Source organism: Coturnix japonica, chromosome 3 (genome assembly GCF_001577835.2).
Source record: "Coturnix japonica isolate 7356 chromosome 3, Coturnix japonica 2.1, whole genome shotgun sequence".
NCBI classification, from domain to species: domain Eukaryota; kingdom Metazoa; phylum Chordata; class Aves; order Galliformes; family Phasianidae; genus Coturnix; species Coturnix japonica.
The window spans coordinates 74,310,010-74,337,718 of NC_029518.1; the positions used below are offsets into that span (position 1 = coordinate 74,310,010).

Sequence of the window (27,709 nt, forward strand, 5' to 3'; positions counted from 1 at the left end):
ACTCAGGTTAGCGCCACTGATGTATTTTCCCAGGCCTTTTTTCTATCTTCATTTCCTAAGCAATCCATGGCAATTTACCATATACGGTGTTAAACCATTTAAAACAGGCAATAAAAGAAAACAGGCCACTTCCTATGACAGAACAGCAGAAACATGCCCGTACTGCTGAATGAGCCCTGGCACTGGAAGGAGGCAAGAGTTTCTTTCTCCAGCCAAATATCAGAGGAAAGGGAGCCACCTGCTGCTCAAAGTGAGGCAGCCTGCAGTCTTTTCAGTTTCGTTGCGTGAAACACCGGGTTGAGAATAGGCAAAATAAACTCAAAGCTTTGCTATTCTTCTTCATCACACTTCGGGTCCAGGTGGCAAGGGATGCAGGCTGCTGTGCACTGCTGTCCCTCATCTCCCCAGCCTGGCTCAGGCAACCGCAGCCAACAGTGCCGGCAGCCAGTGGTTAAGCAGAAATAGCGTCCCTTTCTAAAAATAAAAAGAAAGGAAAACAGAAAATAGAAAAAAACCTTGACATTGGGCATGCAGCACAAGTAAAGTAGGACACAAGCAACAAGCAGCACTGACTGGGTGCAAGCAAACCACCTATTTATGTAAATCTACACATAGAGTCATCTTCCATTAGATAAGGACTGATGTAGTGCATCTCACACACTGCTCAATCTGTGCTTATGGACGTCATCCTTTGGCCCTGTGGCTGCAGCCTTGCAGTCAAGCTGCACGCAGTGCAGTGGCTCTCAGAATCACAGAATGACCCGGGTTGGAAGGGACCTCAAGGATCACGTAGTTCCAACCCCCCTGCCTGGCAGGGCCACCAAACATACACATGTACTAGCTCAGGTTGCCCAGGGAGATGCTCTCTCTCAGCGGGGGAGATGTGCTCAGCAATGAATCAGCAAGTCCTGGGAAGGATGAAAACACCGACAACTCTGTGGTGCAGATTCGACCTAAATAAGAGTCACTTTTCCCCACAAGGACAAACGAGCCCATATACACCGGTTCGAATCCCCTGTGGTGCAAGTGGTAGAAGTGCCGCTCTGCTACACAGAGGCTCGAATCCCGGGGGTTGGACTCGATGATCTCTAAGGTCCCTTCCAACCCACACAACACTGTGACACTGTGACACTGTGATACCCGCACCCCCCCCCTCACTCAGTCTCTTCCCCCTGCCCGCCCCGCCCGCCCAGCGCAGCCCTCACCAAACATGGCGGCAGAGGGCGCGTCGGGAGCGGCGCCGAGCTGCCGTCTGAGGCCGCTTCCGCCCGTCAGCCCCATCACGTGATCAGAGGGCTGCGGCGGCCGCTGCCCGGTGCCAGCGGGGCAGAGCACAGCGCGGCTCGGCAGCGCAGCGCACTGCAGCGCAGTGCATTGCCGGTGGGCTACGGCGCTGCTAGCCGCGGTCCGGCCTCTCTGCAGTGGCTGCCGCCGAGCGAGTAGCAGCGAGATGGAGCCCGAAGAGAGAGAAGACCGCACCCCGCTGCTGAAGGAGTCCCAGCTGGGCGCGGGTGAGATAACACGGGCGGCACCGCGGGCAGCAGCACCACCGGCCGTGCCCCGCCGCGGGACCGGCAGGGGGCGCAGCTCCACGGCGTCGCGTTGCCATGGCGCCCTTAGGGCTCGCCTGGGCCCGGCCGGTGCCCTGCCGCCGCCATCCGGGGAGGGGAGGCTCGTTCTCAGCGCGGTGACGGGGAGATGCAGCCCACAGGTTTCCTTGGCACGTAAATAGCCGTAAATAGGGTCGGTGCCTGCCCAGCTGTTGTGCCCGCCGGAGCGCTGGCCTCGCTGCTGAGGCTGCGGCAGAGCTTCAAGAGCGAGCGTGACTAAGAAGCTGGCTGTAGGGGACAGGGAGGGCGTGTAGGGCATAGCATCAGGATATAGTCTGACACTGATTCGGGGGATGAAATGCCTCTACTGAGAGGACAGGCTGAGAGCTGGGGCTGTTCAACCTGGAGGAGACTCCAGGGAGACCCAAGAGCAGCTTTTCAGGATCTGTTAGATCCTATAAGAAAGAACGGGACATATTCTTTAGCTGTGTGTAGTCAGGGAGAAATGGTTTCAAACTAAAAGAGGGGAGATTTAGATTGAATATAAGGAAGGAGTTTTTTACAGCAAGGGTAGTGAAGCATTGGAACGTGTTACTTGGAGATGTGGTGGATGCCCCATCTTTGGAGATGCTCAAGGTCAGGCTGGACAGGGCTGTGAGCAACCTGATCTCGCAGTGCTGTCTGTGTTCATTGCAGGGGAGCTGGCCTGGATGACCCCTAAGGGTCCCATCCAACTCAATTCTATGATTATGTGAAAGTGAGAAGAGGATCATTAAAGGTCAGAGCCCAGTCATGCTGGGGCAGATCAGGGTGTTCTGTGGGCTCTCCCAGGACAGGCTGTATGGACAGCACTGTTTGTGCTTCTGAGATATGGAGTACAGTGAAATAACTGAAAAGCGCCAGCGGGGAATTAAGAGTTCAGGTCATTTACCAAAGCAGTACATTCTTGGGCTTGCACAATCCGTTGTGATGTACCTCACCCTAAAGGAAAATGCGGTAGAAAAGCAACTTCCTATAACTGCCATGCGACCTTCAGCACAGACCTAATTCTGCACTTTAACACTCTTGTTCAGTTAGAGCTTCAGTGTTATAAAACATGTCCCTACAGTCAGCATTATCCCTAGATGTAGGACCCGAGGCTGTCAGTCAAGGTAAGATCTTCAATATCATGAAGTTTTGGGGGGTGATGGCGGTATCCCTTTGCCAGTAAATATGGTAATGTTCTGAGGAGGTTTGGGAAACATATTTAGAATCTTCTTGAATCTTCTGTTCCTTTAATGTGGCCTCATATTCTCAAGTATTGCAGATAGACTCGGTGGGAAGATAGGGAAGCAATAATTTAGCAGACTTTTATTTCAGCCTTATAGATGTGTGCTCATTAGACTTTTGTGATAAGTTATTTACAGCAGGGTTAAAAAAAAAGAAGACATTAGTGGCTTAAAGTTCTTACATAGTTATGTTGTGGAGCTTGTTCTCTGGGGTATATACCAGTAAGAGGCATCCAGAGGAAGAATAATGGATGTTCCAGTTAACCTGTGCTTCCAAGGAAGGTTACAGCATAGTACAGTATTAAACCTTCTGTTATTATTGTGTAACCCCACCTAATACGGGTACAACAACAGGAAGGTTAAATAGCTCTTCTTGTGATTATGTTCAGTGTTACTGATTTGAAGACTATACACTGTCGATTTAAAGGAAATTGTATTTTAAACAACAATAAAAGGTAATGGAGGGCTCGACTTGTTTTTGTGCAGTAAGCACCTCCTGCTCTTGGTGCCTGTTTTTTGTAAAGCAAGCAATAAAGTATTGGCTGCTGTCACTTGTATCATTTAAAAGCAAGATAAGCCTATTTTTCAAATGCTGCTCCTGTCATTACTGTTGGTCTGGAAGATGCTTTATGTATTTGCTTAGCAGCCTATCACGTTACTCATTTACTAAAGAAAGAACAAATGCTGCCTTGCTGTCCTTCTAACAACTTGCATTAACAATAGTGAACTTCAGCTAAAGTTGATCAGGAATAGAGACCTCAAAAATGAGAGTGTTCTACAACTGTCATGTAAACTATAGTTGTGTAGGAAGGTTCTGTTGGTGCCCCTACAGCCAAGGATTCCTTGTTTCTGGGATAAGGAAGAATTGGAGATCAGAAAACGTAGTCAAGAGACATGCTGCAGCTGCAGACTGGGCTCTAGTGAGTCCCGTTGTTCATAGATCTACTTGTTCTATTCAGAATTTCAGTGCTAAATAGTTAAAGAAACAGTGGCTATAAATTGTCGCAGTGTCTATAAGTGCTGATCCCCAGTCTTTCCTGAGTTTTGTATTCTTATGTTATATATTTTTATTTATTTCTAATGTAGTTTCATCACTGTAAGTGTAAATTGATGGCTTTTCTGAACAGTTCAACATTGTAGGTTCAGGCATCCCCTGTTTACAAAGAGTATCTGCAGAACTACAAAGTGTGCTTGTGTGCAGCCTCCCTATGGCCACCAGTGATGTGCTGGCCAAGATGCAGCTTGGCTCTGCTTCAGACTTCCTGGCATGGGCAGGCAATCTCTGCCAAGTGCTGCAGTGTTCTGCTGTTAGAGGAAATCGATACCTATGACGGTGCAAAGTCTGAAAGCTGATTGCAGATGGCTGATAGTCATCTTAATGCTGCAGTACAGGTTTAATGCTGAATCTAAAACCTGTTTTCCTTTGGCACGTTCAATTGTTGAAGAGGGGCAAGAGTGAGCGTCTGGGAGCTGCTGCTGTTCTGCAGTGCCTTGGCAGTGCTTCCTTTCTTTATAAACAAATTTATAGAAGGAAAACTTGTCCTAGAAAACTGTCTGGAGTCTAACTGGCTGTTCTTTAATGCTACCATAAGAGTTTCTGTCCATCTTGAACCATTTTAATAGGATGAGAGATAATGGCCTTAAGCTGCACCTGGGGAGATTCAAGTTGAATAGTAGATACATTTCTTCTCAGAAACAGTGGGTGAGGCATTGGCACAGGCTGCCCAGGGAGGTGATGGAGTCACCATCCCCAGAGATGTTCAAGAAACGTGGAGATGTGGCACTGAGGAATGTGGTTCGGTGGGCATGGTGGGGATGGGGTGACAATTTTGCTTGATGGTAATTTTTTTCCAACCTTCATGATTCTATGGTGGTTTTTTTTTCAGTTATATATCAAGCTTCTCACTGGTCTTTCTCTCTCTCTCTCTCTCTTTTGTAGTTGTTGCTGTTGTCAGTTTTTTGTTTGCTGGTTTGTTGTTTTTTTATTTATTCATTTTTACATGAAATTCCAATTTGAGTAATTATTACTGTATTTTCCAAGGGAGCTTTCAAAACCATGTTTCTAAACCAATCCTTCCACTGCAGCTCTTACGCTTGTATACATAGCTGCCAGGAGCCTAAACCAGAATTACTTTTGTTTTGTACTCCAGCAAAAAAATGGATGTTATTTTTCTCCCCCAGCCCTCTGTCCCTGTTGAAATGCCCCTTGAGACTGGAACAAATCAACTTTTCTTGATTTATTTATTCTAATCCATAAATTTCTGAGATTATTAGTTTAATATATATATATATCACTTGTTCTGTTTTGTTTGTTCTTAATTGTTTTTATTTTTTGCTTGTTTGTAAGGTTGTGTTAAAACAAAGCCTTCGTTTTTATTCTCATTTCAGTCCGTGCATGCTGCTCAGCTCGCTACAACCTGGCACTGCTGGCCTTTTTTGGGTTCTTCCTTCTGTATGCATTACGTGTGAACCTAAGCGTTGCTCTGGTGGACATGGTGGAGCCTAACGCAAGCTTAGCAAAGAATACAACTTTCCATGTGTGTCCAGAGCATTCCTCCACCATAAATGTTCCTCGCAACACAACGGTGAGGTCTTGAACGTATTGTTCTGAAACGTAGCACATGAAGTTGTTTTTAATAAAGTTTGCAATAGGTGACTCATATTTAACTGTCAGAACTGGCTGATCTGTACCAGATGGCCCTTACAGTGGTTCTTTTAAAGCAATTCTGAGAAAAAAACATGTCTTTTACGTAACCATCTGATTTTGAATTGCTGTGCTTATGGTGTTTTCTTTTTTAATACATATTCCTTCTTTGCCCTTTACAAATTGGCTGATCTGACCTTATAGATCTATTATGATGCACTATGGTTTGCCAGTGATCAACCATTAGTGTTACATGTGTGTTGGAACTCACCTGGCTCTCTGTATTTACCTGTTTTTCTTGCTGTCTTGATGGCATAAAATTTTATTACAAATTAATGTGCAATAATAATGTTGCTTCTTTGATCTCCTTCCCAGATCATGGTTCTTGTCTTTGTATCCTTCATCTCTTGACTTCCCATGCAGTAATCCTTAAAATCATGTTTCTTAGCTATGAAATGTTACATCAAATAAAGGTTTTGGGTTTGGACCTGCGTAAATCTCACATCATAATTAAGTTTATTAATGAGCACTCTTGCCCTCTTCTTGCCTTCATTTGTTTGTTTAGAGGTCATTTATTATTTATTGTGGGCAAATGATAACCATGTGCTGAATGGGAAGAAGTTTCTCTCTCATTGCTTCTGTGAAATGGATGCTGCTCTTTTAGAGGACTTCTGGAAGTGATCCCAAGCTTGAAAACCACTTCCTTGGGCAATGATTGGTGTCCTCTTTTTGACTCTAACTTCCTTATCTCAATTATCTTTGCCTTTATTGACTCCTTTGCTAGACTCACCTTCACTCTGCCATCCTTATTCTGTTCTTCCACATATCTCTGTGAGTCCTGTCCTTGTCTGCTCTTTCTTCATTTTAAATTTAAAGACATCTGCATCTCTTTTCTTGCTTTTCTCTCCATGACTTTTCTGCAGGAAAATCCTTTTTTTCAGGGTCTGACAAAACGTCCACATTGTGATACAGAAGTGAGATCCACACTCATGTAGACACATCCCCACAACCAGTACCTGTATCACTTAACCAAGTTGTTTATAGCTCAGAAAGGGATAACCATCTGAGGACTTATATTTAATATTGTGATGGTTTTTGTACTTGACGTAGATATGTTTGTTCAATGTAAAGTACTTGAATTAGCTTTCAGTGCAACTTTGATTGCCTCCCTAGGGGGAAGGCCATGAAAGATTTGTGATTTAGGCATGAAGGATTAAAAAAGGGAGTAAATTTGTATAAAATATGGTCAGAGAAACTATTTTGAACTTACTGTATTTGGGGTTTTGTTTTTTCTTTTAGGGGAAAAAGTATCCTTGGGATGCTGATACTCAGGGATGGATCCTTGGTTCTTTTTTCTATGGCTATATCATTACTCAGATTCCAGGTGGATATCTTGCAAGCAAAATCGGAGGGAAGCTCTTGTTGGGGTTTGGCATCTTTGGTACCTCTGTGTTCACCTTGCTTACTCCATTAGCTGCAGATTTGGGAGTTGGCTACCTCATTGCTGTCAGAGTCTTGGAAGGACTGGGAGAGGTAACTGTTTTTCTCCATGTAACTTGAAAATATATCTGAATAATGTAGTGACAAATCATAGGAATTAGACCCCATGAATCATGGAATCACCAAGGTTGGAAAAGACCTAAAAGGTCATCCAGTCCAACCGTTCACATATTACCAATAGCTCCCACTAAACCATGTCCCTCAACACAACATTCAGTCGTTCCTTGAACACCCCCAGGGTCGGTGACTCCACCACCTCCCTGTGCAGTCCATTCCAGTGCCTGACCACCCTTTCTGAGAAGTAATATTTCCTAATGTCCAGCCTGAATCTCCCCTGATGTAGCTTAAAACCATTCGCTCTAGTCCTATCACTAATGACAACCCCAGAGGCCGACCCCCAGCTCACGGCAACCTCCCTTCAGGAAGTTATAGAGAGCAATAATGTCTCCCCTGACCCTCCTCTTCTCCAGGCTCCTTCAGCCTCTCCTCATACGGCCTGTGCTGCAGACCCATGTCTGTATGTTGGTATGCTGTAGCTGTAAATGGATTGTTTTATTTTGAGTACCTTAATTTTACTTTTTTGAATAATTAACAAATACACCTTATTTTTATTTGTAAGAACACATAAGACAAAACTAAAGTTATCCATCCTTATTTAGTCAGAACCCGGGAGCTCAAAAGAGTATTGTTTGTATTCTTGAAGCTTTTCCGGTATATACGGAACCAAAAGCAGAAGAAATTGATTCTGCTTCTTGATTCTCATACACTGCATGCTCTTTTGTTTGTTTTTCCCCAAGTGGTTTCATTCTAAACAAGAGCCTAACAAATTTTACTACTGCTTTTTAATGAAATACAGTTTGAAACATGAAAACTTGAAAGAAGTTATAAAACTGCTACTTATTAACAGAATTGATTCTTTATTTATCTAGGGTGTTACCTTCCCAGCTATGCATTCAATGTGGTCTTCCTGGGCTCCTCCCCTGGAACGCAGCAAGCTTCTCAGTATTTCATATGCAGGTGAGAAATTCCCACACTAATAACAGGATTATGCCTTTTTACTGCCCTAACAGGGAGGATTGACTTAAATCAAAGGGATTTATATTATCAGTTTTAATCAGGATTTAATCTGGACGGCATAGCATTGAGTTAAATCTTGCTTTGCATTCATTATCTTCGCTTTTTGTGACTTGAGAAAAGGTATTCATCTGCAATGATGTATAAACTTCAAGCTTCAGTATCATGCGGTGCAAAGAGTTACTGTGAAGCTGCTTAATAGAAGATACTGTGAACAAAGGAGATACAATAGTAGAAACAAAATAGGGCAGAATCACAGCATATGGCTTTTTTCTTTTTTTCTTAAGGTGTTTTGGGAGGAACTTGGGGAAGCTCTCGGTAATGCTTCAAGTTACTGGTTGGAGATTCAGAGATCAGTACCATGTTCTTTTAGGCATTCCATGTGTGGAGGATGTAATGTTTCATAGAAAGTTTACTTCTTCAAGATACTTGATGTTACATAGAACTTTTGATTTACAGCATATACCGATAACATAGGACAGATACAGTTTACGCTTTGCAAGGTCTAGAAGTTACAACACCCAGTTCAATCACAATATCAGTGTGATTCCCCTCATCTGTATATGCTCACAGTCACGTTGCTGGGCAGTTCCACTTGCTGGGAAGCAGTATGTGGGTTGAAGGCAGCTCAAACCTGATGCTCTTTTCAAAATTATTCTTTAGATTGTTCAATTTTTATAGTCTGTACTGTGTCATGTATTCACTCCCCCGGTGCTGGCCTAGCTATCTAAAAGGGACAGACATTCACGTGCTGCTAGGGAGAAACATCTACACTATCAATTGATCTACTCAACTGATGATGGGGCTGTTTGTTCAAAACAAAGGCTAACTCCCGTAGCCTTTGTGATGAGATAATCAGCTTTTTTCTTTCTTAAACAGTGGCTCTAATCAGTCACACCCTGCATTATACCCTGAGCTTCCGGGATGAGTTGCTCTTGCCCCAACCCACTGAGCCTTCTTTTGTTTTCAAGTTTTACTGGTCTCACACACGTCTCAATCCACTCCATGTGGAACAAGTGAAAAATGCAGTTTTCTGAATGTACCATTCCAAATATGTTTCTTCTCTAAGGGTGACAAATTTTAAATTCAGTTAATGGCTTGTTTAACTTTCTGCTGTTAGTAACTAATTCTGTGGCAGCTTAATACTTGGACCTGGGCTTCATGAGGAAGACAGGGCGATACCATGTAAGCACCAGCTGCAGTTTCTAGTGAGTCTGGTAGCTCAGTTGTGCCAGCAGGAATGAAGCCTTAGTCCTTTCATCTTCCCATTTTTACACTTCCCTTCTAGCCACATGCCTCATTCCTTCCTGTATGCTATTTCAAGCCCTCATCAGACCCTCACATGAGCCGCTTTAACCCACCTAGTCCATCAGACAGTTTCTTCTCTTTTTTGTGTTTTTTTTCCCACACTAGTGAATTAAATCTGCTTTAAAAAAAAAGTTTGCATGTGAGAGCCAGCACACAAAAGTGGAGAGCAAGGAGATGGCTGGGATTGACACTTATTGCTTTTAGCTTTAGGAGCTTTTCAGTTGTTCCTCCGTGAAGCCGCATTCCAAATTGGAAGTGAGAAGAGACCTTGGCCTTGAACAACTGATAGTAAACAGGCATGGATGGACAAGGCATCTTGCATAATCTTAGCAAAGTGTTTCCTTTTCCTCACATTTCCGTGCTTGGCAGTCATGTGGTCTGCAGCTTAAAATGACATGATAGTACTGACTTTCCAAGGGAGCAAGTGACAGAGTTGTATGTAATTGTTATTTTGAGTATTTAACAAAGCACTGTTGTATTTAACAAAGCACTTGGCTTTGTTGTTCTGTGTTTGAAGCTTTCTGCCTCGAACAAAAACTGTTCCAAAAAGATGGTATCTAGGGAGCCAACATATTAACATAATCTGATGTTTTCTGAATTGAGATTAGATTTGGAAAAGCAATTGTATAACTAATATAAAGAGATAAGCTTTTATGTTTGTCCCCAGTTGAGTGTTCTTAAGTATTTAAACGGTATGGGCACCACCTCCACCCTTTCAACAATATTTCTTCAATTATTATTCAAGAGCTGTCCTTTCCTGCTAATATCTGAACTGGAATCTGCTAATCTTTCCATTCCTTGCCTGGTTTTACACACCCAAATTTAGGGACTATGCAATTAGAACCTACTGGTTATAGGGATACCTTCTGGCTCTTGTTTCTGGTGTTCCTGTTTCAGTGCCGCTAGTAGGAATTATAAGCAATGCAAATTAATTTCATAACTTCAGAATATTATTTCCTCCCCTTCCTTCCTTTTGAAGTCCATAATTGTACTGTGGTCAGCTTTGTCAACAGTGTCTGTTGATTGAGCTTTATTGTTTTGAATGTACTGCAGCCACCACTTGTTTGGAGGTGAATATGTCATAAATGTTTTTTTTATTGCTCATTGACTGTTATTTTGGATGTTTGTGACTCCATTTCTGTGGAGTTGACAAAGCAGTTTGTTGTGCCATTTTCCTTTAGGTGATGAAATGGCAGTCTTATAGTGGTTGTGGCAAATCTTACCTGCATGTTTTCTTGCAGGAAAATAAAATAAAAGTGAGAAAAAACAAATTAAAGAGTCTAATGATGAACTAATGATTGTTTTTATACTTTGTTTTGCTTTCCTCTGCTAGGTGCACAGATGGGAACTGTTGTCTCTCTGCCACTGAGTGGTTTAATTTGCTACTATATGAACTGGGTTTACGTGTTTTACCTATTTGGTAAGGGTTTTTATTATTAAAGGTATAATCCATATTCTTTCTGAAAGTCACGGTGTGTTGTTTAAAACCTCCTGTATGAAACTTATTTAATTTTTTTAATAATATGTTTGGCATGTCGGGCTGTCATTTCTTTTCCTCCTGGGAAGTTAAAGATATTTAAAGCAAGTGAACTCCTTTGCATGGATATGTAAGCTTTGCTTCCAGCGAGCAAAGGTGTCTCTCCAAGTTGAACAAAAGCTGGTACAAGTCAAATGTTTTCAGCATTCCCTCCACACAGAAATAACAGGCTGGAATTTCTTACTTGAAGTGTGAAATTGAGTTAATAATGTTAATCCCAGGAGTGAATTTCTACTCTGCATGAAATAACATGTGAAAAGTTATTGCTGCTTTAAATAGAGACTATGTGTAAAATCTCTAGCAGTCACAGGAACTCTGAAAGAATGTCCAAAATGCAAAGCATAGCATGTTTGCTGTGAGCTATGTTCTAGAAGGAGCTCAAACACAATAAATTTTCTGATAAGATGTCATAGATCAAACTGATGCTTTTTATTGGCCTGTTTACATTTCTAAGCTGTTTCATGTTCTGCATAGGGAAGAGAATCGGAATAAAACAGAAAGTTTACACTTAGTTCATCAAAACATGCTCTTGATTTTTGTGTAATTAAAAAAGAAGGAAACGGAACTAGACAAAATGCAAAAAGTTACACTGGTTGTTGAGTAAAAGTACAGTTCATTTGGCTTGATTATTGAAAAGTTAACTTTTTCAAATGATAGTTCTGGAAACATTGCATAAAATGGAAAATAAATGCTGGTACATCAGATAAGCCATGTATAGTGATACTCTGCACGTATGCATGCAAAGGGTTTTTTGAGATTAAATTCCTCTGTCTGAGCTATATTCTTTATGGCTGTTCTGTGTGATGGATGAAAATACAGTATATATGTGTATGCATTTTCCTTGCTCTACAAGGCATTTCCTAGAGAGGAGGACAAAAAAAAAAGAACAAACATCCCTTTCCTGCATAGTCATCCTTTGCTACTTACTCTATTGTTAAGCCACTTGGGGGAGCTACTGTTTGTAAGTAGAGAGAAGGTTTTTCCAAATACTTTAATATAATTTTAATGGATTATTTTTTCTAAATTATCTGAGAATATTTTTCACTCGATAGAATTGATTCTGGTTTTATTCATACCTCTTCATCCATCTTTTTCCAATAACAGGTACGCTTGGTGTGTTGTGGTTCTTCTTCTGGATGTGGCTGGTTAGCAATAAACCAGAAACTCACAAGCGTATTTCACATGCTGAAAGGGAATATATTCTTTCTTCACTAAAAGACCAGGTATAGCAAATTATTGTAATCATGTTTACTTAAGCAGCAACATAAACCGCAAGTATTGTTGTTAGCATAATGCTCTGATGTCTAGAAAAACATTAATCTGAGATAAAGACAGGATATGTCAAAAGAAAAATACGTGATTGTGTAAATGAGAAAAATTGTTAATCTATCAAGGCTTTTGTCACAGCTATTATTGTGGTGTTATTTTAATGACAAGTAATACAACTTGAGCTTTTTTTTAATACCAAAAATAGACCTGTATGATGTCTTTAAAATCTGTAAAACAACATTCTCAACATGAATCTTCTGTGTTAGAGATGAGAGAGATTACTATTTGTAGAGAAAACGTTTTGGAAATGCTATTATGAGACAATTTCTATTAGTTTTTTCCTATGACTGGGAATACACATTTCTAAGCTGTGAAGTTGTCTGAGTTAAGATTCAGCCAAACTCATGAGGACTGACTTTAAATATTCAATCATTTATGGTAAAAACAAGAGGAAAGAAATCATGGTAAGGGAAGGCATATATTGTATCCATTACTTTTTAAAAATTCTCATTACAAAGTGTGAAAGTGATTGGTTTAAGTTGCTGTAGTTAATAGCGGAGCAGTAACATGCATGAGTATATCTTCAGCCTGGAGAAGAGGAGGCTCAGGGGAGACCTTATTGCTCTCTATAACTTCCTGGAGGGAAGTTGTAATGAGCTGGAGGTTGGCCTCTTCTCTCGTGTAATTGATGATAGAACTAGAGGGAATGGTTTTAAGCTGCGCCAGGGGAGATTCAGGCTGGACATTACGAAGTATTACTTCTCAGAAAGGGTAGTCAGGCATTGGAATGCACTGCCAGGGAGGTGGAGGAGTCACCGACCATGGGAGTGTTCAAGAAACGTTTGGATGTTGTGTTGATGAATATGATTTAGCTGGGAAGTATTGGTAATGGTTGGACTAGATGATCTTCTAGGTCTTTTCCAACCTTGATAATTCTGTGATTTTGTGATTCAGTGAGAAAGTAACACAGTCATTTCATCATTGCTGTTTAATGCATCTGTTGCTGTGAACTCACTTTGTGCCCTTCTGAATGAGTGATCACTATAGATTTGTGTAGGGTAATGGCATCTGCATTAAAAGTTCATCTTGATGTTCTTATTTTTTTTTATTCTTGTTCCCTGCTTGCTAGCTTTCTACACAGAAATCTGTTCCTTGGAGGCCTATACTGACATCCATTCCAGTCTGGGCTATTGTTGTAGCCCATTTCTCCTATAACTGGACTTTCTATACACTTCTCACACTCTTACCCACATACATGAAGGAGATCCTGCGGTTTAATGCTGAGGAGGTGAGATAAATAATTAAGATAATAGTTACTATAATTAACTAGTTATATAGTTGTAATAACTATACATTGTTATACAGATGTAATAACTAACCATACTTAATAGTTACTATATTAACTTGTTTAAGAAACTTTGAATGTAATTTTTTAATTTGGAAATGGTGAAATAATTCTCCATAATTAAGCAGCAATGTCTACAAGGCTATCTGCATTGAAATTTCCATTGGATTTCAAACATTATTTAATGTTTAGCTTGGCAGTAGCATTTTGACACATTTTTCTGTCTGAAGATGCATTTAAAACTATATTTCAAAAAAGAATATTTCTATTACAAAATAGTAACTGTAAGAAAAAATATTTCTGCTACTTGGTTTGCATGATTGCCTTAAGACTTACAGCTTGTCTTATAGCTTCAGAAATGTTATCTACTTTTTTGCTCACTCATGGAAAGTGCTATTTTTCTTTTAACTGGAAATAAAGAGTATCATTGGATAAGTGAAACTGTAAAAGTTTTAAAAAAAGATGGGGAAAATAACACTTCAGTCTCATCGAATCCCCTTCCAAATAATTATTTTCTTTCTTTGTTGAGCAGCAGAAGTTAAAGACCTTACTTTAACAAGGTAAAGGGGATGAAACAAAATTATAATGACCAGAATAATGGTTTTTCAATGAAATTGAAGCTTAGCATAGCCTTTCCTGGTTTAATGTGAGACTAGTTTAGGGCAAAGTGCACACTGTGCAAGAAAGAGGTACTTCCAACAATTGTGAGAGGAGAATATGTGGTATCTATAAGAGAAGATTGTAGTCAAGCCTGCTACAAAATGGCTGGAAAAAATAGCTGTTTAGGTTCCTTATTAAGCCTCCTGAGGGAATACCTGAATAAGCATCTATTAAAGGCGTGTATTACCACAGCACTCAGTGCATGTAATGTGTCAGACTTCACTACATTAAATGCCAACAGGTTGTGTTGTGAAATGATTTCCTATGTCTAAGGGTTATGTTTCTCCTTCTTGGAGTGACTTCATTTTACTGTCTGTTGTGACACTTTAAAAAAGCAAACAAACAAACAAAAAAAACCAAAAACCCTATTTTGCAAGATAGCACTGGCCTAGCTTTTCTGCAACACGTTTTGTTGCAAGTTGCATTGTTTAAAACACTTTACAGCAGCAACTGCATAATCTACCAGTTTTCATCCTATAATAAATGGATCCATTAAAATCAATGCTCCATCTTTGCACAGTGCTTCAATTAAATTGCTTTGTTGTTGTTGTTACTGAGACTTATCTTATATTTGTCAGAATTTTAGTTGCTACTTTTGAAAGCTTAGCATTGAAATCCAGCAAGCCATGTATTTGAATGCTGACCGTGAACATGATTGACCGTGAACATATTCACGGTCTTGTGTCAATTCAAAAGTCCTAGGAAAGCTCTTACCTCTTCTTTGCCAAATATACTTTGTAGAATAATGAATAAAAGTTAAAGTATTTCTATCCAGTATCCGTCCAGGTACCTGATTTTAACCATAGCTTAGTTAAAGTTCTACTATGCTGCTCAGTAGAACTCTTTATTTCCTTCTTCAGAAGAAAAACATGCAGTTTCAGGCAGAAGTCACTACTAAACAATTCTTATTTAAAGAAAGGGAAGTCAGCAGGTGACTGCAGTGTAAGTAATGGCAGATCCTGAATAATAGGACCATAGGATGTTCAAACTGAATTTAATGAAAGTCCTAATTCTTTATCTGGTCTCCAATTATAGCCAGTATCAGATGTGTCAGCATATAGTTGTGGGATAACGTACTGTTAAAAGTACTGAATCTGTGATCACATACTCCGTAACTAATAGTTATTGCTTGCACTTAGTTTAAGTAGCTTGTACCATAGCTGATCTGAAGCTGCTGTTTCAAAATAATTTGCATGATCAAGTTCATGACCACACGATATTTTGCGTAGTTTCCTTTTTCCTGATCCCAGTTGCTGATTTATACCTTTGAGTTTTTCAGCTAGCTGCATTGGTAGTTACAGGTTACGTTACACAACCAAGAGTTTACACATCAGTAACTAAAATGCTTTGCCTTTTCTATCCGTAGGTTTCTCTCTTATGGTAAAACCAGCTGTAGTTGCACAGATGGATGGTTTTGACGTTCCTGACTCAGACTTCCTTAATGCTCCAAGTCAAATGATTTTTCAGCACACTGAATTGTCATTTTAGTATTTTAACCGTGTTTTCTTTTTATCTCAACAGAATGGCTTTTTATCTGCACTACCTTATTTTGGCTGCTGGCTTTGTATAATTCTGTCTGGGCAAATTGCTGATCATTTACGAGAAACACAGAGCTTCTCCACTGTTTATGTTCGCAAGTGTTTTACCCTAATAGGTAAGTGCAAGGATTGTCTATAGTTAGGAACACACCATGGGACCAGTCTGAGAAAAATTAAAACTTTGAAAGAGAAGTGTGGCAGTTTGTTCTGAGATAAGATTATATGAGTCTTGAAAAGGAGCTGCTCTTCAATTATATTAATTAATAGGGAGTGGAAGAGGTTAGCTGCAGTGTGTCTAGGCATCTACTTGCTTGGTTAGTGATCTGGCATCACATTGTTTTCTAGTACATAGTATTCCTTTGAATTCCCATGTCTTAAGCTTCACTCACACTTTTCTGACTGCCTTTGATTTATATAATTTGTCTCGTAATGTTTAGTGCTGTTTTAACTGATGGATGTGATTTACCCTCTACTCTGCCCAGCCCTCAGGCCAAAGGTGCTTTTTTTTTTCTTCTGACTTTTCCACTGACTATAGAAATACTCAAAATACATATTCAAAAATTAAAGCAAGTAAATCAAATCCCAACTGATACTCTTTCTGACAAAGGGTTAAAAAAGGGAATCGAGTATAGAGGAGGGTATTAGTGAAAGTCACAATGAGAAATCCAGAAATACTAATAGATTTTATGCTTTTAGATAAATATATGCTTTTAGATCTACTAATAGATTTTATACTATAGATTTTATGCAACTCTGTTGGTGGTGAACATGACTTAAAAACAGAACCATGACTGTACCACTATAAAAACAACAATGTGTGGTTTGGATACAGAAAATACAGTGCTGCTGGACTGATGGCTTTGAGCAGTGTGTTCTTTTTATTCTACGTGAAATCCATCCTGCTCTTCCCTCTCCCCCCCAGATAACTGGAATGTGTTTCTTTTCCTACTGAGGAGTGCTGAACTCCTCAATAGTAGTGTAGCATTTATGTGGACTTAATATTAGTCATTAAGAAGCCAACAGAGAATTCATCTTGGTGAATTTTCTAAAAATATCATGAAGTGTAAGCTAAGTACTGCAGTATATTAATCTCTGTAGCATTATGGTAAAAGGTAATAACTGCGGTAGCAACTGTGAATAGACAGAAGTTGATGTAAACTGTCCCTCGATCTGAAGTAGTAATTAGTTTCCAAATAAGAACAACTTTTTAATGTTATGAGAATCCACATTCACATGTATTGTCCCTAGTTGCCATGTCTTCTCATGTTAAATGTAATCTTAGCAAGATGACAGTCTACATCAAACATGGTCATCTTTGCTACTAGATCATAAATGTTGTGTTTCACTTAACATTTAAGAAATTATGACTTGTAGACATTGGTGGAATATTTAGTGCCTTCTCTGATTCTTCAGAAGAAAGATTATTGACAAAATTAAAGGAGTTAGTCTAGAATAAATAACAAAAACTGAGGTGACTGTGAGATCGAGGTGTGTATTCTAGTGGGCAAGACAATGATGAAATGCTACAATACTTGGGAACATAGCCTGCAGCCTCTGAAGTTTTACAGTTGTCTTGTGAGAGTGAACAGAAAAAGAAGTAGATATATCGGAGAAAGAAATAACCAGAGATAACCAGAATTTTCATTTAGGCCAAAACACATCCTTATTACTAACGTATCCTCTAACTGAGAGATGATGTCATTCATCATGAGCCTGTGTTGCTCAGCTCAGTATTTTGTTTATTTAAGACTTAGGTAACTGAATTGGGAATACACTTGCCAGATTTACAGTTGCTACCAGGATGAAAAGACTAAGTAGAATCCAAGACCAAAGTGGTCTTGACTGATGGGAAGGAGAGGTGATTTGAAGTCAGAAGGATAAAGCTTTTACTAAAAATGAATAAAAGAATGTGTTTAGAGAGAAAAGTTGATTAAAAGAGAAGGAAAGGGGGGAAGATCAGGCACAGGATCCATGTAAGTTGCATTCTATGTGATATATATCCATTAGTGCACTTAATATTCTGCTTCTTCAATTATGCTGATTGAGTTGCTTGCCTTAAAGCAGCTCTTCTGATAAACTCTCAAGTATTTTTGTTTTCATAGGCCTGTCTAGTTCTGGTGATCTGGTTTTACAGCAGGGTCTCACACCTATGTCTGTACAACCAAGGGGAAAACATGCTGTTGTGCAAGGAAAAAGTGGGCTCAAGGGTTTTGTTGATGAAGCCAACATTTTTTGGCATGTATTTGGAGCTGGTTTTGGAGTTTGTGATGAAGTAATGTAACTAGCTAGCTGTGGTATGGGGAAATGGGGTGCCAAAGTTAACTGCAGAAAGGATGATGGCTACTATACCATCTAAATTGTTTCTAGTGCCTGAAATTGGGAACTAGGCTTGTTTAGCTTGGAGAAGAGAAGGCTCCCAGGAAACCTCATTGTGGCCTTCCTGTACTCGAAGCAGGAGGGGGAGCAGCTATTTTAAGGGTGAATAGTGATAGGACAAGGGGGGGATGGTTTTAAACTGTGAGAGGTTTAGGTTAGAGATTAGGAGGAGGTTTTTCACATAGAGGGTGGTGACACACTGGAACAGGTTGCCTAAGGAGGCTGTGGATACCCCATCCCTGGAGGCATTCAAGGCCAGGTTGGATGTGGCTCTGGGCAGCCTGGTCTGGTGGCTGGCAACTGCACATAGCAGGGGGTTGAAACTATGTGATCTTTGTGGTTCGTTTCAAGCCAGGCCATTCTATGATTCTAAGTCTCAAAAGCTAGCCTGGTTCTCTAAGGTGTTCAGCAGGCTCTGGTGTAGACATACCAGATGTTCAGATATTAAACATGACACTCATTCTAGAAGGTGTCTGTGGGAGAGCTATGCATGTAAGTATTTATATGAAATCTTCCAGCTCGTCTTTATTATGATTTACAGAAGTCCATGTTGGCTGCTGAAACAGAGACTTAAATGGAAGCAGCTTCTTTATAGTGCATTGATCACCTGTCAATCTCAACGCATAGTCTAGTCTTTATAGAATGGTAAATAAAATGAACTTGTGAAGCTACTTTCACTAGCCATTGATTTTTGGTTGTCCATATGAAGTTTGTTTTTTCAAGCCAGAGCAGAATTTTTCTAGTTTGTGCAATGTTTCCTGAGACCGCCAGAGGTTTGCAACCTATCTGCTCTTCTTTCCTGATCGCTGTAATGCACATAGTGCAGTGCTGGATTCTGTGCACTAGGTGGTGGTAGAGATTGTGTGTACACACAGCTCAGAACATGTTAATTTTCTGGCATAAAGTCCCTTGATTGTAAAATTTCTGTTTTAAAGGAATGATTGGACCTGCGATGTTCTTAGTGGCGGCTGGGTTCATAGGATGCAACTATGAACTGGCTGTTGCTTTTGTGACCATATCAACAACACTAGGAGGATTTTGTACATCTGGTTACAGCATCAACCATCTGGACATAGCACCTTCGTAAGTATTGATGAAGCTTTTGTTACTGATTGGATACATTTATAATCATTTCTTATGTGTTCCTGGGGTGCCTAGTAGCTTGTATTTGAAGGGGGGGAAAAGGAAAATGTAAATGTTGGCAGAAGATGTGGTATAAAAACCTTAAAATAACTTAGTTTTTGATCCTGGAATAATAAATAATTGCTGGAATTATATTTACTCGGATTTGGCACTATTTGATTCATGATATTAGTTGAATTGCACTGTTTTAAACACACTTTCTTATTAAGTGGTTCACCCCTCGAAACTTTTCTGTCAGAAGCACCAAACTTTAATATGAGTAAACCATTTTAGGTCCCATAATTCAGGCAAAACATTTTTGAAAATCATATTTCAATATACTGGTGTTTAAAGTCTTTTTGGGGTAGGTGACCTGTTACCACTAGATGATGAATCCTGTATGTGCCATTACTCCTAAGTGATGAAAAATTGGACTTCAGTTTGGATCTTCTCTTCCATTACAAATTCAGAACCTGACTGATCCATCAGCTTCCTGAAAAGCACAAATGCGTGTGTATTCTTTTGAACTTCTAAGTGGTGGAAGTCCAGTACTTTGCTCTGTGTTTAGTTTACCTGTTTGCAATAGTACGTGGGTCTGAGCAGGATCAAATGACTTCACGACCAGTGAAGAGTGTGAGATGAAATGTGTGAGATGAAAATAGTTTATCTCTGAGCAGAGGGGGGGAAAAAACTGTAGAGATTTTAACTAGGAAAAATCCTTAAGAACTGGACCACTTACAGGAGACCTCAGTTCCAAGGAGAAAATGGCATCTAGGCACTGGCAATTAAAAAGATGGTCCTCGAGGGCTGACTGAAGAGAAATATATGAAATAATGGGAGTCAAATTAATCTTGGCAGATTAGATGAGGTAGGAAGCAAGAAGGAAGACACCGGTACCCAGCTGTGTTTGCAATAAATTGAATACCAAAGTATGAAGAATAGCATCTGTGATGCTTTGTTTCATATCAAATAGAATTATGAATACAGAAGATCTAGTTAGAGCACCATACCTGGCATATTATCGAGCCCTGATGTAACATCTGCTGTGAGTTTAACTTTGCTAAAAATGTAGAACACTGGCTAGGATTATGTCTGTGTTTAAAGCCACAAAATATAAGCATTAATGGCAAAAAATACTTTTGCAAGTTATTTAATGGCAGAACTTGGATGTCTGCGCTGTTTTGATTTGTCTACTTCTGTCCTGCGCATTGCAAATCTCTTTGCTTATAGGGGAAAACTGGCTTCTGTTCCTAAGCCCTCTACCTTTTGTAGCATGTAATGGCTGAGGCTGAGCATTACAGAAGAAGGGTCACATTTAAGGTAGCTGAACGTTACCAGGGATTCATTCCTTTCATTGCTCTGTCACAGAGTTTACACATAGTGAGTCGGTTGGTCAAACTCTTGTGTGACAGTCTATTTAAACCCTATAACTTCAGGAAGCTGCTCTTTTAAGTGTTCTTTAGTTATAATGATGGATGAGCTCTTGAAGGTGTTTCAGGCTACCATAATATGTAAAGGGAATCTACAGAAGCTGGAGTCTGATCTTAAAAAGATCTATTGAAAAGCTAATGCTGGACCCAGTGATGCTAACTGAGGCCTAGCTGATTTATCACTTCTTTCCTGAGAATGTCTCTTCAAGCTCTGAAGTCTAGTTTGCAAAAATGAAAATACTAAGCCTTGACAAAACTCAGTAAGAGCTGTGCTTTGAATGTTAGAACAGTGTTGCTAAATATTCTTCAGATGAAATCCTGAGGACCTCAAATCAGTCATTTAGTAGGTGCATATGTTGTTGGACTATGTTTTCATTCTCGGTTTATTGGATGTGTATCACATTGCAACCTCTATCTCTCAAGAGTGTTGTGAAAATAAGCTGATTTTGTGAAAAGTGCTACTCAAAAGACCTTGGGTTGGTTAAAATTCTGCTTGCAACAATTAATTTAGATGCAGAAATTAAGAGAGGAAAGCTTTACTGGGCAAGAATATGGCATGATTCTGTATTTAGCACATGTATGCTTTCATTTGGGGCAAATAAGCCAAAATGAAGACAGAAAGGGCATGTCCTTGTAATAAAAGTCATAGGAAAAAAGTCTTCAAATGCAGAAATACCAGAAAGTCTGAGAGGAAATAATAATTATTTGAAAAAGCTTTTTTTTCCCCTCCTTGACTTTTTGCAAATGTCTGAGCTTTCTTGGATGAAATGGCCATGGCAGGGATTTTCAACTGAGGTGTAAAAAGTGACATAGCTGTGGAAATCTCAAAACAGGTTGTCCATGAAAGTGTAAAAGAAACCTCTGTTAAGAGTTCACTCAGAACTTGGTACTTTTTTCCTGTAAAATATATTAGAATAACTAGAAGTGATCCAAAGCAACTTGAAAATGCACACAAAATGTTTGTGTTTTTGTTTAAGGTAAGCTGACTAGAAATAATGAAGGGTCCTTTCTTAGTTATGATATATAACTTAATATAATGATCATATATCATATAATATCGTATAATATAATGATTATATTCTCAGGAAAAAATAATGAATGAAAACACTGATGCTGGAGAAAGAAAAATATTTGCTCTGTGGTTTTGTTTTTTCACACACATTCATGAGGCCATCTGAATTGTTGAGCAGAGCAGTGGGGTTGTTCTACTGGGATTTCTTATTCTAGCTCTCTGAATGTCTAGACTACTCTGCAAGTCAAATTGAATTTGCTTAGGCCACTATGCCGTAAGATTTCAACCAAGAGCTTCCTATTACTCTTGCTCTACAGATGTGCCACTTTTTCTTTCCTGTTTCATATTGGAGTCTTCACAGTGCTGAGGGAGTGGCATAGCTGTTATCTGTGTTAAACACAAAGTGCTATCAAAATGCAACCTATGTCAGAAACAGCAGGCAAAAGCAGAGGCATTTAGCCAGCAGTTAATTGTCAAACATCTGTGAAGACCAGAGAAACTATTAAACTGTGGTTAGTTGTGAAAATTTCTATTAGCAGTGCTGTAGTGCTTAAAGGTGATGAAGATAACATGTGTTTGGCTAAATTTGAAGGCTTTAAAAGGGCGCTTTTCACATTTTCATATTCGGGTTTGTGAAAGCGTATTGAGCAGTTTCAGAGAGGAACATGTAATGTGCTCATTTATTTAATAAAATAATAATTTAATTATAGGAGTGGAGCTCAGTTTAAAATACATTGCAGTATGTATCAGTTTGGAGCATGGCAGGCTTTCAAGGCAAGTCAACAAATAGGCTTGATAATTGACTCTTGTCAGGAAAAACACCTGTTTGTGTAATGTTATTGGGTTGGATACGCACCACAACCTGTTATAACTGTGTGTGGTTCAATTTCCCTATTCTAGAAAACAAAGTGTCAAGCTACATCTCTCTTTAGAGTTGCAATTTTGTATTTCTATTGTGTTGTCATTGTTAGAACAATGAGGACACCATTGCATTCTGAACAACTGAAAGCAGTAATTGAGATAGATCTCCATTTTCGTAGGATCATAGAATGTCTTGGGTTGGAAGAGACCTCAAGGATCATGAAGCTCCAATCCCCCTGCCACATGCAGGGCTGCCAACCTCCACATGTAATACTAGACCAGGCTGCCCAGGGCCCCATCCAACCTGGCCTTGAACACCTCCAGGGATGTCTCAGCACCTCACCACTTTCATAGTAAAGACATCAATGTAAATCTTCCCTCCCTCTACTTAATTTCCCCTTGTCCTGCTGTTATCTACTCTCTTAAAGAGTTGACTCCCCTCCTGTTTATAGGCTCCCTTTATGTACTGGAGGGCTGCAGCCCTCTCAGCCTTCTCTTCTCCAGGCTGAACAAGCCCAACTTCCTCATCTTTTCTATGTAGGGGAGGTGCTGCAGCCCTCTGATCATATTTGTGGTCCACCTCTGGTTACTCTCCAACAGTTCTCTGTCTTTCTTGTACTGGGGGCTCCATACCTGGGCACAGTACTCCAGATGGGGCCTCACAAGGGCAGAATAGAGAGGGGCAATCACTTCCCTGTCCCTTCTGGCCATCCTTCTCCTGATGGATACCAGCAATACCAGTGGATACCAGTGAATGGTAATTCACTTTCTGAGCTGCAAGAGCACACTGCCAGCTCATGTTCAGTTTTTCATCCACCAGGACCCAAAGGTCCTTCTCTGCAGGGCTACTTCTCAAGGATTGCTCCTCTCAGTCTGTATATATGTCTGGGATTCATTTGGCCCAAGTGCAGAATTTTGCACTTTGCTGTGTTGAACCTCATTAGATTCACCTGGGCCCACCTTTTCTGTCTGCTGAGGTTTTCCTGCAGTAATGTACAACTGATAATATTTTTTTATGTAATTGTTCAAATAACAAACCTACCTTCCAGATCTGAATCACAGGAATCTGTTCTCTGGTGGCTGGAAGGTTGAGCTCAGATGTAAAATATCAAGCTCTTTTTTTCTCTTAAGTCTGTGACAAGTCTGTGCTTGTACGGCTGTTTCAAACATGACTTTTTGGTATTGCAACATTCCTGTTTTATGTTTAATTGCACAAAGATGAGGTGCTGAGACTTAGATATTAAGCAAGTTACCGCTTTTTTTCCCAGCAAGTTTTTATGGCCGCTGGTGCATGTACGTGCACGTGTGTGCTAAAGCAGACTGTTCCTGGAGCAGGAAGCCTCAGAATGGGGCCGCAAGAATGGCAACAAGTAGAACAGGTTGAGTCAGCTGTGTTTCCCATTGGCTGTGATCCACAAAAAGCTGAAGGGAAGGACTGGTGCAGAGCTCTGTGAACTCTTGCCTTCTGAATACCACTCTGTAGTGTAGTGGGGATATCCATCCAGATTAGGGATAATTGCCTTTTTGGCAGTGTTACCTGAAGCATCTCTTACTGTTGCCAGACAGAGTTCTGTCATATTCTTTGTTGTTTTTCCACTTCAAGGCATGCAATGTTTCTTTTTTTAACTTTTCTGGTGGATCCATTCCAGGCAGTTTGTTTGTGGCTTAGCAAGGGGGATGTGGTTTTTGGGTTATGGATTCTAAGCAAAGTGTGAGTAATTCAAGTAAATTCCCTAAGTGGCCCCTGGAAAATGGAGACGTATGTCACAAATTGTCAGAGACATTACTAGAACAGAAACTACCTATTCCCACTTGTGTTTTAACTTGCAGGTGTGATCAGGGTGCAACCTGTGTGATCCAATTAGACAAAATTATTTCTGTAACCGATCAGCACGATAAGTTCATAAGTAATGTTGTTAATTTCCCTTACAGGTATGCTGGAATTCTTCTTGGGATCACAAATTCTTTTGCTACTATCCCAGGAATGGTGGGACCAGTTATTGCTAAAGTCCTCACTCATAATGTAAGTCAATTTACTGGTTGGGTTCTGGTTTTTTTTCTGTATTGCTGTATTTTTGTCTCCACTGAATGGCAATCCTCTCAAGTCTGCAGTCATTAAGTTATATTTGGCATATACACACAAGTTGTTTGTTCCTGTGAATGCCTTAGCTCCTAACCTTGATGAGAAAAATAAAAGTACAAAGATCTGTGTGAGGTTTTAAAGTTGTAGTGATTCAGTTCTTGTATCCTCTAGGAACAAAATGGACATTTTTGTGACGTGTTCAGATCCTGCAAAAATCCAACCAGACAAGACAGTTGTAGTATTATTGCAGCAAAATAAGACAAGCTCTTGCTTGTTTTCCAAGATTGTTCTCTCACATGAGGTTGGGAGTTGTAAAGTCAGCTTTTGTCAGATGAGCCATAAACTAGATTCAAATGTGTAGTTTTCATAATGCACCCCTTTGTGCGTACACTCTGTGATGAGGATGCTTTATGCTGTGCTATCTTGCTTCTAAATTAAACAGAGTTCAATCTGACCTCCAAGATTGCTTAGTCAGACAAAGGGTGATTCAAAGTAGAAAGCAGGAGCAAAAAGTTATTTGATTACTTTTCTAAATAAACTATATTATTTTTCTTTAAAACATTTTAAGACAAAGTGGAGAGTAAGTTAATTGATATCAATAAACTTTTGGAGCTGGTAGCCAGTCATTTCCTTAAAAATAATATGCTAACGTGTGAGTCCAAGCAAAGTAGCTTCTTCCAAGTTCATAACAAGCGGTGGCATTGTTTGCGTTGGGGTTTTTTTGTTTGCTTTTCCTCTCATCCTAATGCACTGCACTGATGTTATTCTGGGTTTTTTTGTGGTAAGGTCATTTATGGTCTTGGTGGAATATATATCTGTTAAATAAAATACAATTTAAAGCAAACTCCCTAAGACATCTGTATATGTAGCTTCTTTGTTGCTACAAAAACAGCTCTTCGCTGTCTGGTTTGGGTAAAAGACGTTGTACTCATTAGGAAGAAGTTACTGCTTTGCTTACTTCAGCTCTAGGGTCATCTGACCAGAAAGCAAGGACATGTTTCTTGTTACAGTGATGTTCTCGGGGTTTGCAGAGGCTTCATGCAACTGTGAATTTAGATATGAAGGCTGTGCATCTCAGATGATCATCTGATCCAGAAAGACAGCCCTATCAGAAGTACATTGACTATGTAAGGTGTATTGTTAAACTGAAGTTGACTGAAATGATAATTTGTTTATAATATTTGTGGTGCTCAGAGATATGATTTAGCAGAGGGTTGTTAGATTTAGGGTACTATGGTTAGGCTGCGGTTGGACTTGATGATCTTTGAGGTCTTTTCCAACCTGGGTAAGTTTATGATTCTATGATAATGTCACATTGCTGTGAAGTCACGTTGCGTAGCATTTATGCTTAAGTAGGCAAGGCATGTAGCATCTCTTTTAAAAGTTCATTTTTTCTTGAGTGTGGAGCTGCAAATTAACTGCATCTTTTTCTTCTTTTTGTTTAACTCTTCTTTTTGACAGAATACTGTGGGAGAATGGCAGACAGTTTTCTATATTGCTGCTTCCATTAATGTATTTGGAGCGATTTTCTTTGCATTATTTGCAAGTGGAGAAGTTCAGGACTGGGCAGTCAGCAGTTATCACTTCCATAGAAACTGAAGGAGACATTGAAATACCAAAGCTGTGCCGAATCCCAATATGCTAAAACTACATGACCAGAAAAGTGCCTTCCCTACTGATGCCTAGGAATCTTCAGAGCCTTTAAGTTAAACTATTTTATCTGTGTATCTTTTGTACTGAAAATCATTTGACAATGTGTGTGTGTGCTATTTCCAGACGAGAGACTACTTAGATTAAATTGAATAGTTTCATGCTAGAACTTGATATCAAATGTATGATCAGAGACAGTGTTTCAAATCAGTGTGCTAAGACCTATTTCCTTCCCGTTTTTAATTAATGTTTTCTGAATTAATGTTTAGGCAGATATTTGCTGATACCGAAATAAGAGGAAAAACCCAAGGTGATTATGTAGCACCATGAAGGGGAGTGACATGCAAATAATTATACACAAAAAGCAACGTCTTGATTTCCATGATGGTATTGATAGGTTCTGGCTTTTTAAAAAAACACTGAAAGATTTTTAGTCTTCTACAATCTTTGTAAGCTTTTATTTTGTTAGTGTTCTAATTGATGTCTAAGAAATGCACACTTGATTTTTACTCTATTTTACGCACAAGTTTTCAAATAATGGAAATGTTCCCTGTTTCAGGACTACAGCTTCACAACTAATACAGAGCAGTGAGGAAGTGAAATATATGATTGTGACTGACAGAATAAGCCATGTGTTACTGTTCTCTGTGGTGCAGTTGTTTTTAAATAGGCCTTATTTTTATTCAAAAACGTGCAAAGAAGAAGCAGCTCAACTCTGTACACTGCCTGGATTTAAACCACAAGAGTGAGCTAGAAATAGAAGATCTACACGTTTACATGAAAATAACTTTCACTTTGGCAGTTCACCTTTTTTGTCAGTTAAAATCAATGCAGTGGAATTATTTCTTCTTTCGCATACCTATACACATATATTTATATGTATGTATGTATTTGTCAGCTTTTCAGTGTAAATGCTGTAAAATAAGGCTATGGTAGGTAAAAAAAATAAGGAAAAATCAGTTCACTTCTGCAATAGCTTTGTTAGTCAGGTAAAAGGAGAATAGTAAGAACTAGTGCAATATCCTGATGCTATGAGTCTCCTGTCAGCATAGAATTTGACACTCAAGAGTATTTGCACAACATACAGTTAAGTGCTACACTGGGATTAAATGAAGTTTGTTCAAGCAGTGGCCTAGATAAGAACAAATGGCTGAATAATCGTGTAGTCACAAAGCAAAGGAAAATTCCTGTGCCAAAGATTCCTGGATTGGAGCAATTAGGTAAAAAAGAGAAAAAAATCACTGGGCTCTGGGCTTTTCATTTACCACCAGTGCGAAAGAAAAGCCCAGTACTAAAACTGCTCCGGTGGAGCCTACCTTCCTTCATTTCTAGGAAATGGCATCTGCCTCTTCTTTTTAGCTTTAAGAGCCATTTTGTTTTGACCTTCCTTGAAGCGTTGTATTCTCTGATGGTAAAACTATGTTTAAATCTGTTTGTCTGCGGCATTTCCACAATAAACAATGTGAACTTCAGATGAAATCA

At 39.6% G+C, this 27,709-nt stretch overlaps 1 protein-coding gene across 5 annotated transcripts; it reads left to right on the top strand.

The window, feature by feature from the left end:
- The first annotated feature begins 1,265 nt into the window (after window positions 1-1,265).
- Window positions 1,266-27,709, top strand: SLC17A5 (solute carrier family 17 member 5). Of its 5 annotated transcripts, none has more exons than XM_015859064.2 (12): window positions 1,624-1,720; window positions 2,624-2,701; window positions 5,207-5,403; window positions 6,762-6,995; window positions 7,892-7,979; window positions 10,678-10,764; window positions 11,986-12,104; window positions 13,280-13,438; window positions 15,677-15,809; window positions 19,005-19,152; window positions 24,427-24,517; window positions 26,039-27,709. In XM_015859064.2, the coding sequence occupies exons 2-12, from the start codon at window positions 2,647-2,649 to the stop codon at window positions 26,174-26,176; spliced, it is 1,449 nt and encodes a 482-aa protein (XP_015714550.1). In that variant the 5' UTR covers window positions 1,624-1,720; window positions 2,624-2,646; the 3' UTR covers window positions 26,177-27,709. The 5 variants fall into 5 exon arrangements, with proteins under 5 accessions (XP_032299378.1, XP_015714549.1, XP_015714550.1 ...); XM_015859065.2 differs by having other exon boundaries at window positions 1,693-1,711; XM_032443487.1 differs by lacking the exons at window positions 1,624-1,720; window positions 2,624-2,701 and adding an exon at window positions 1,266-1,511 and having other exon boundaries at window positions 6,840-6,995.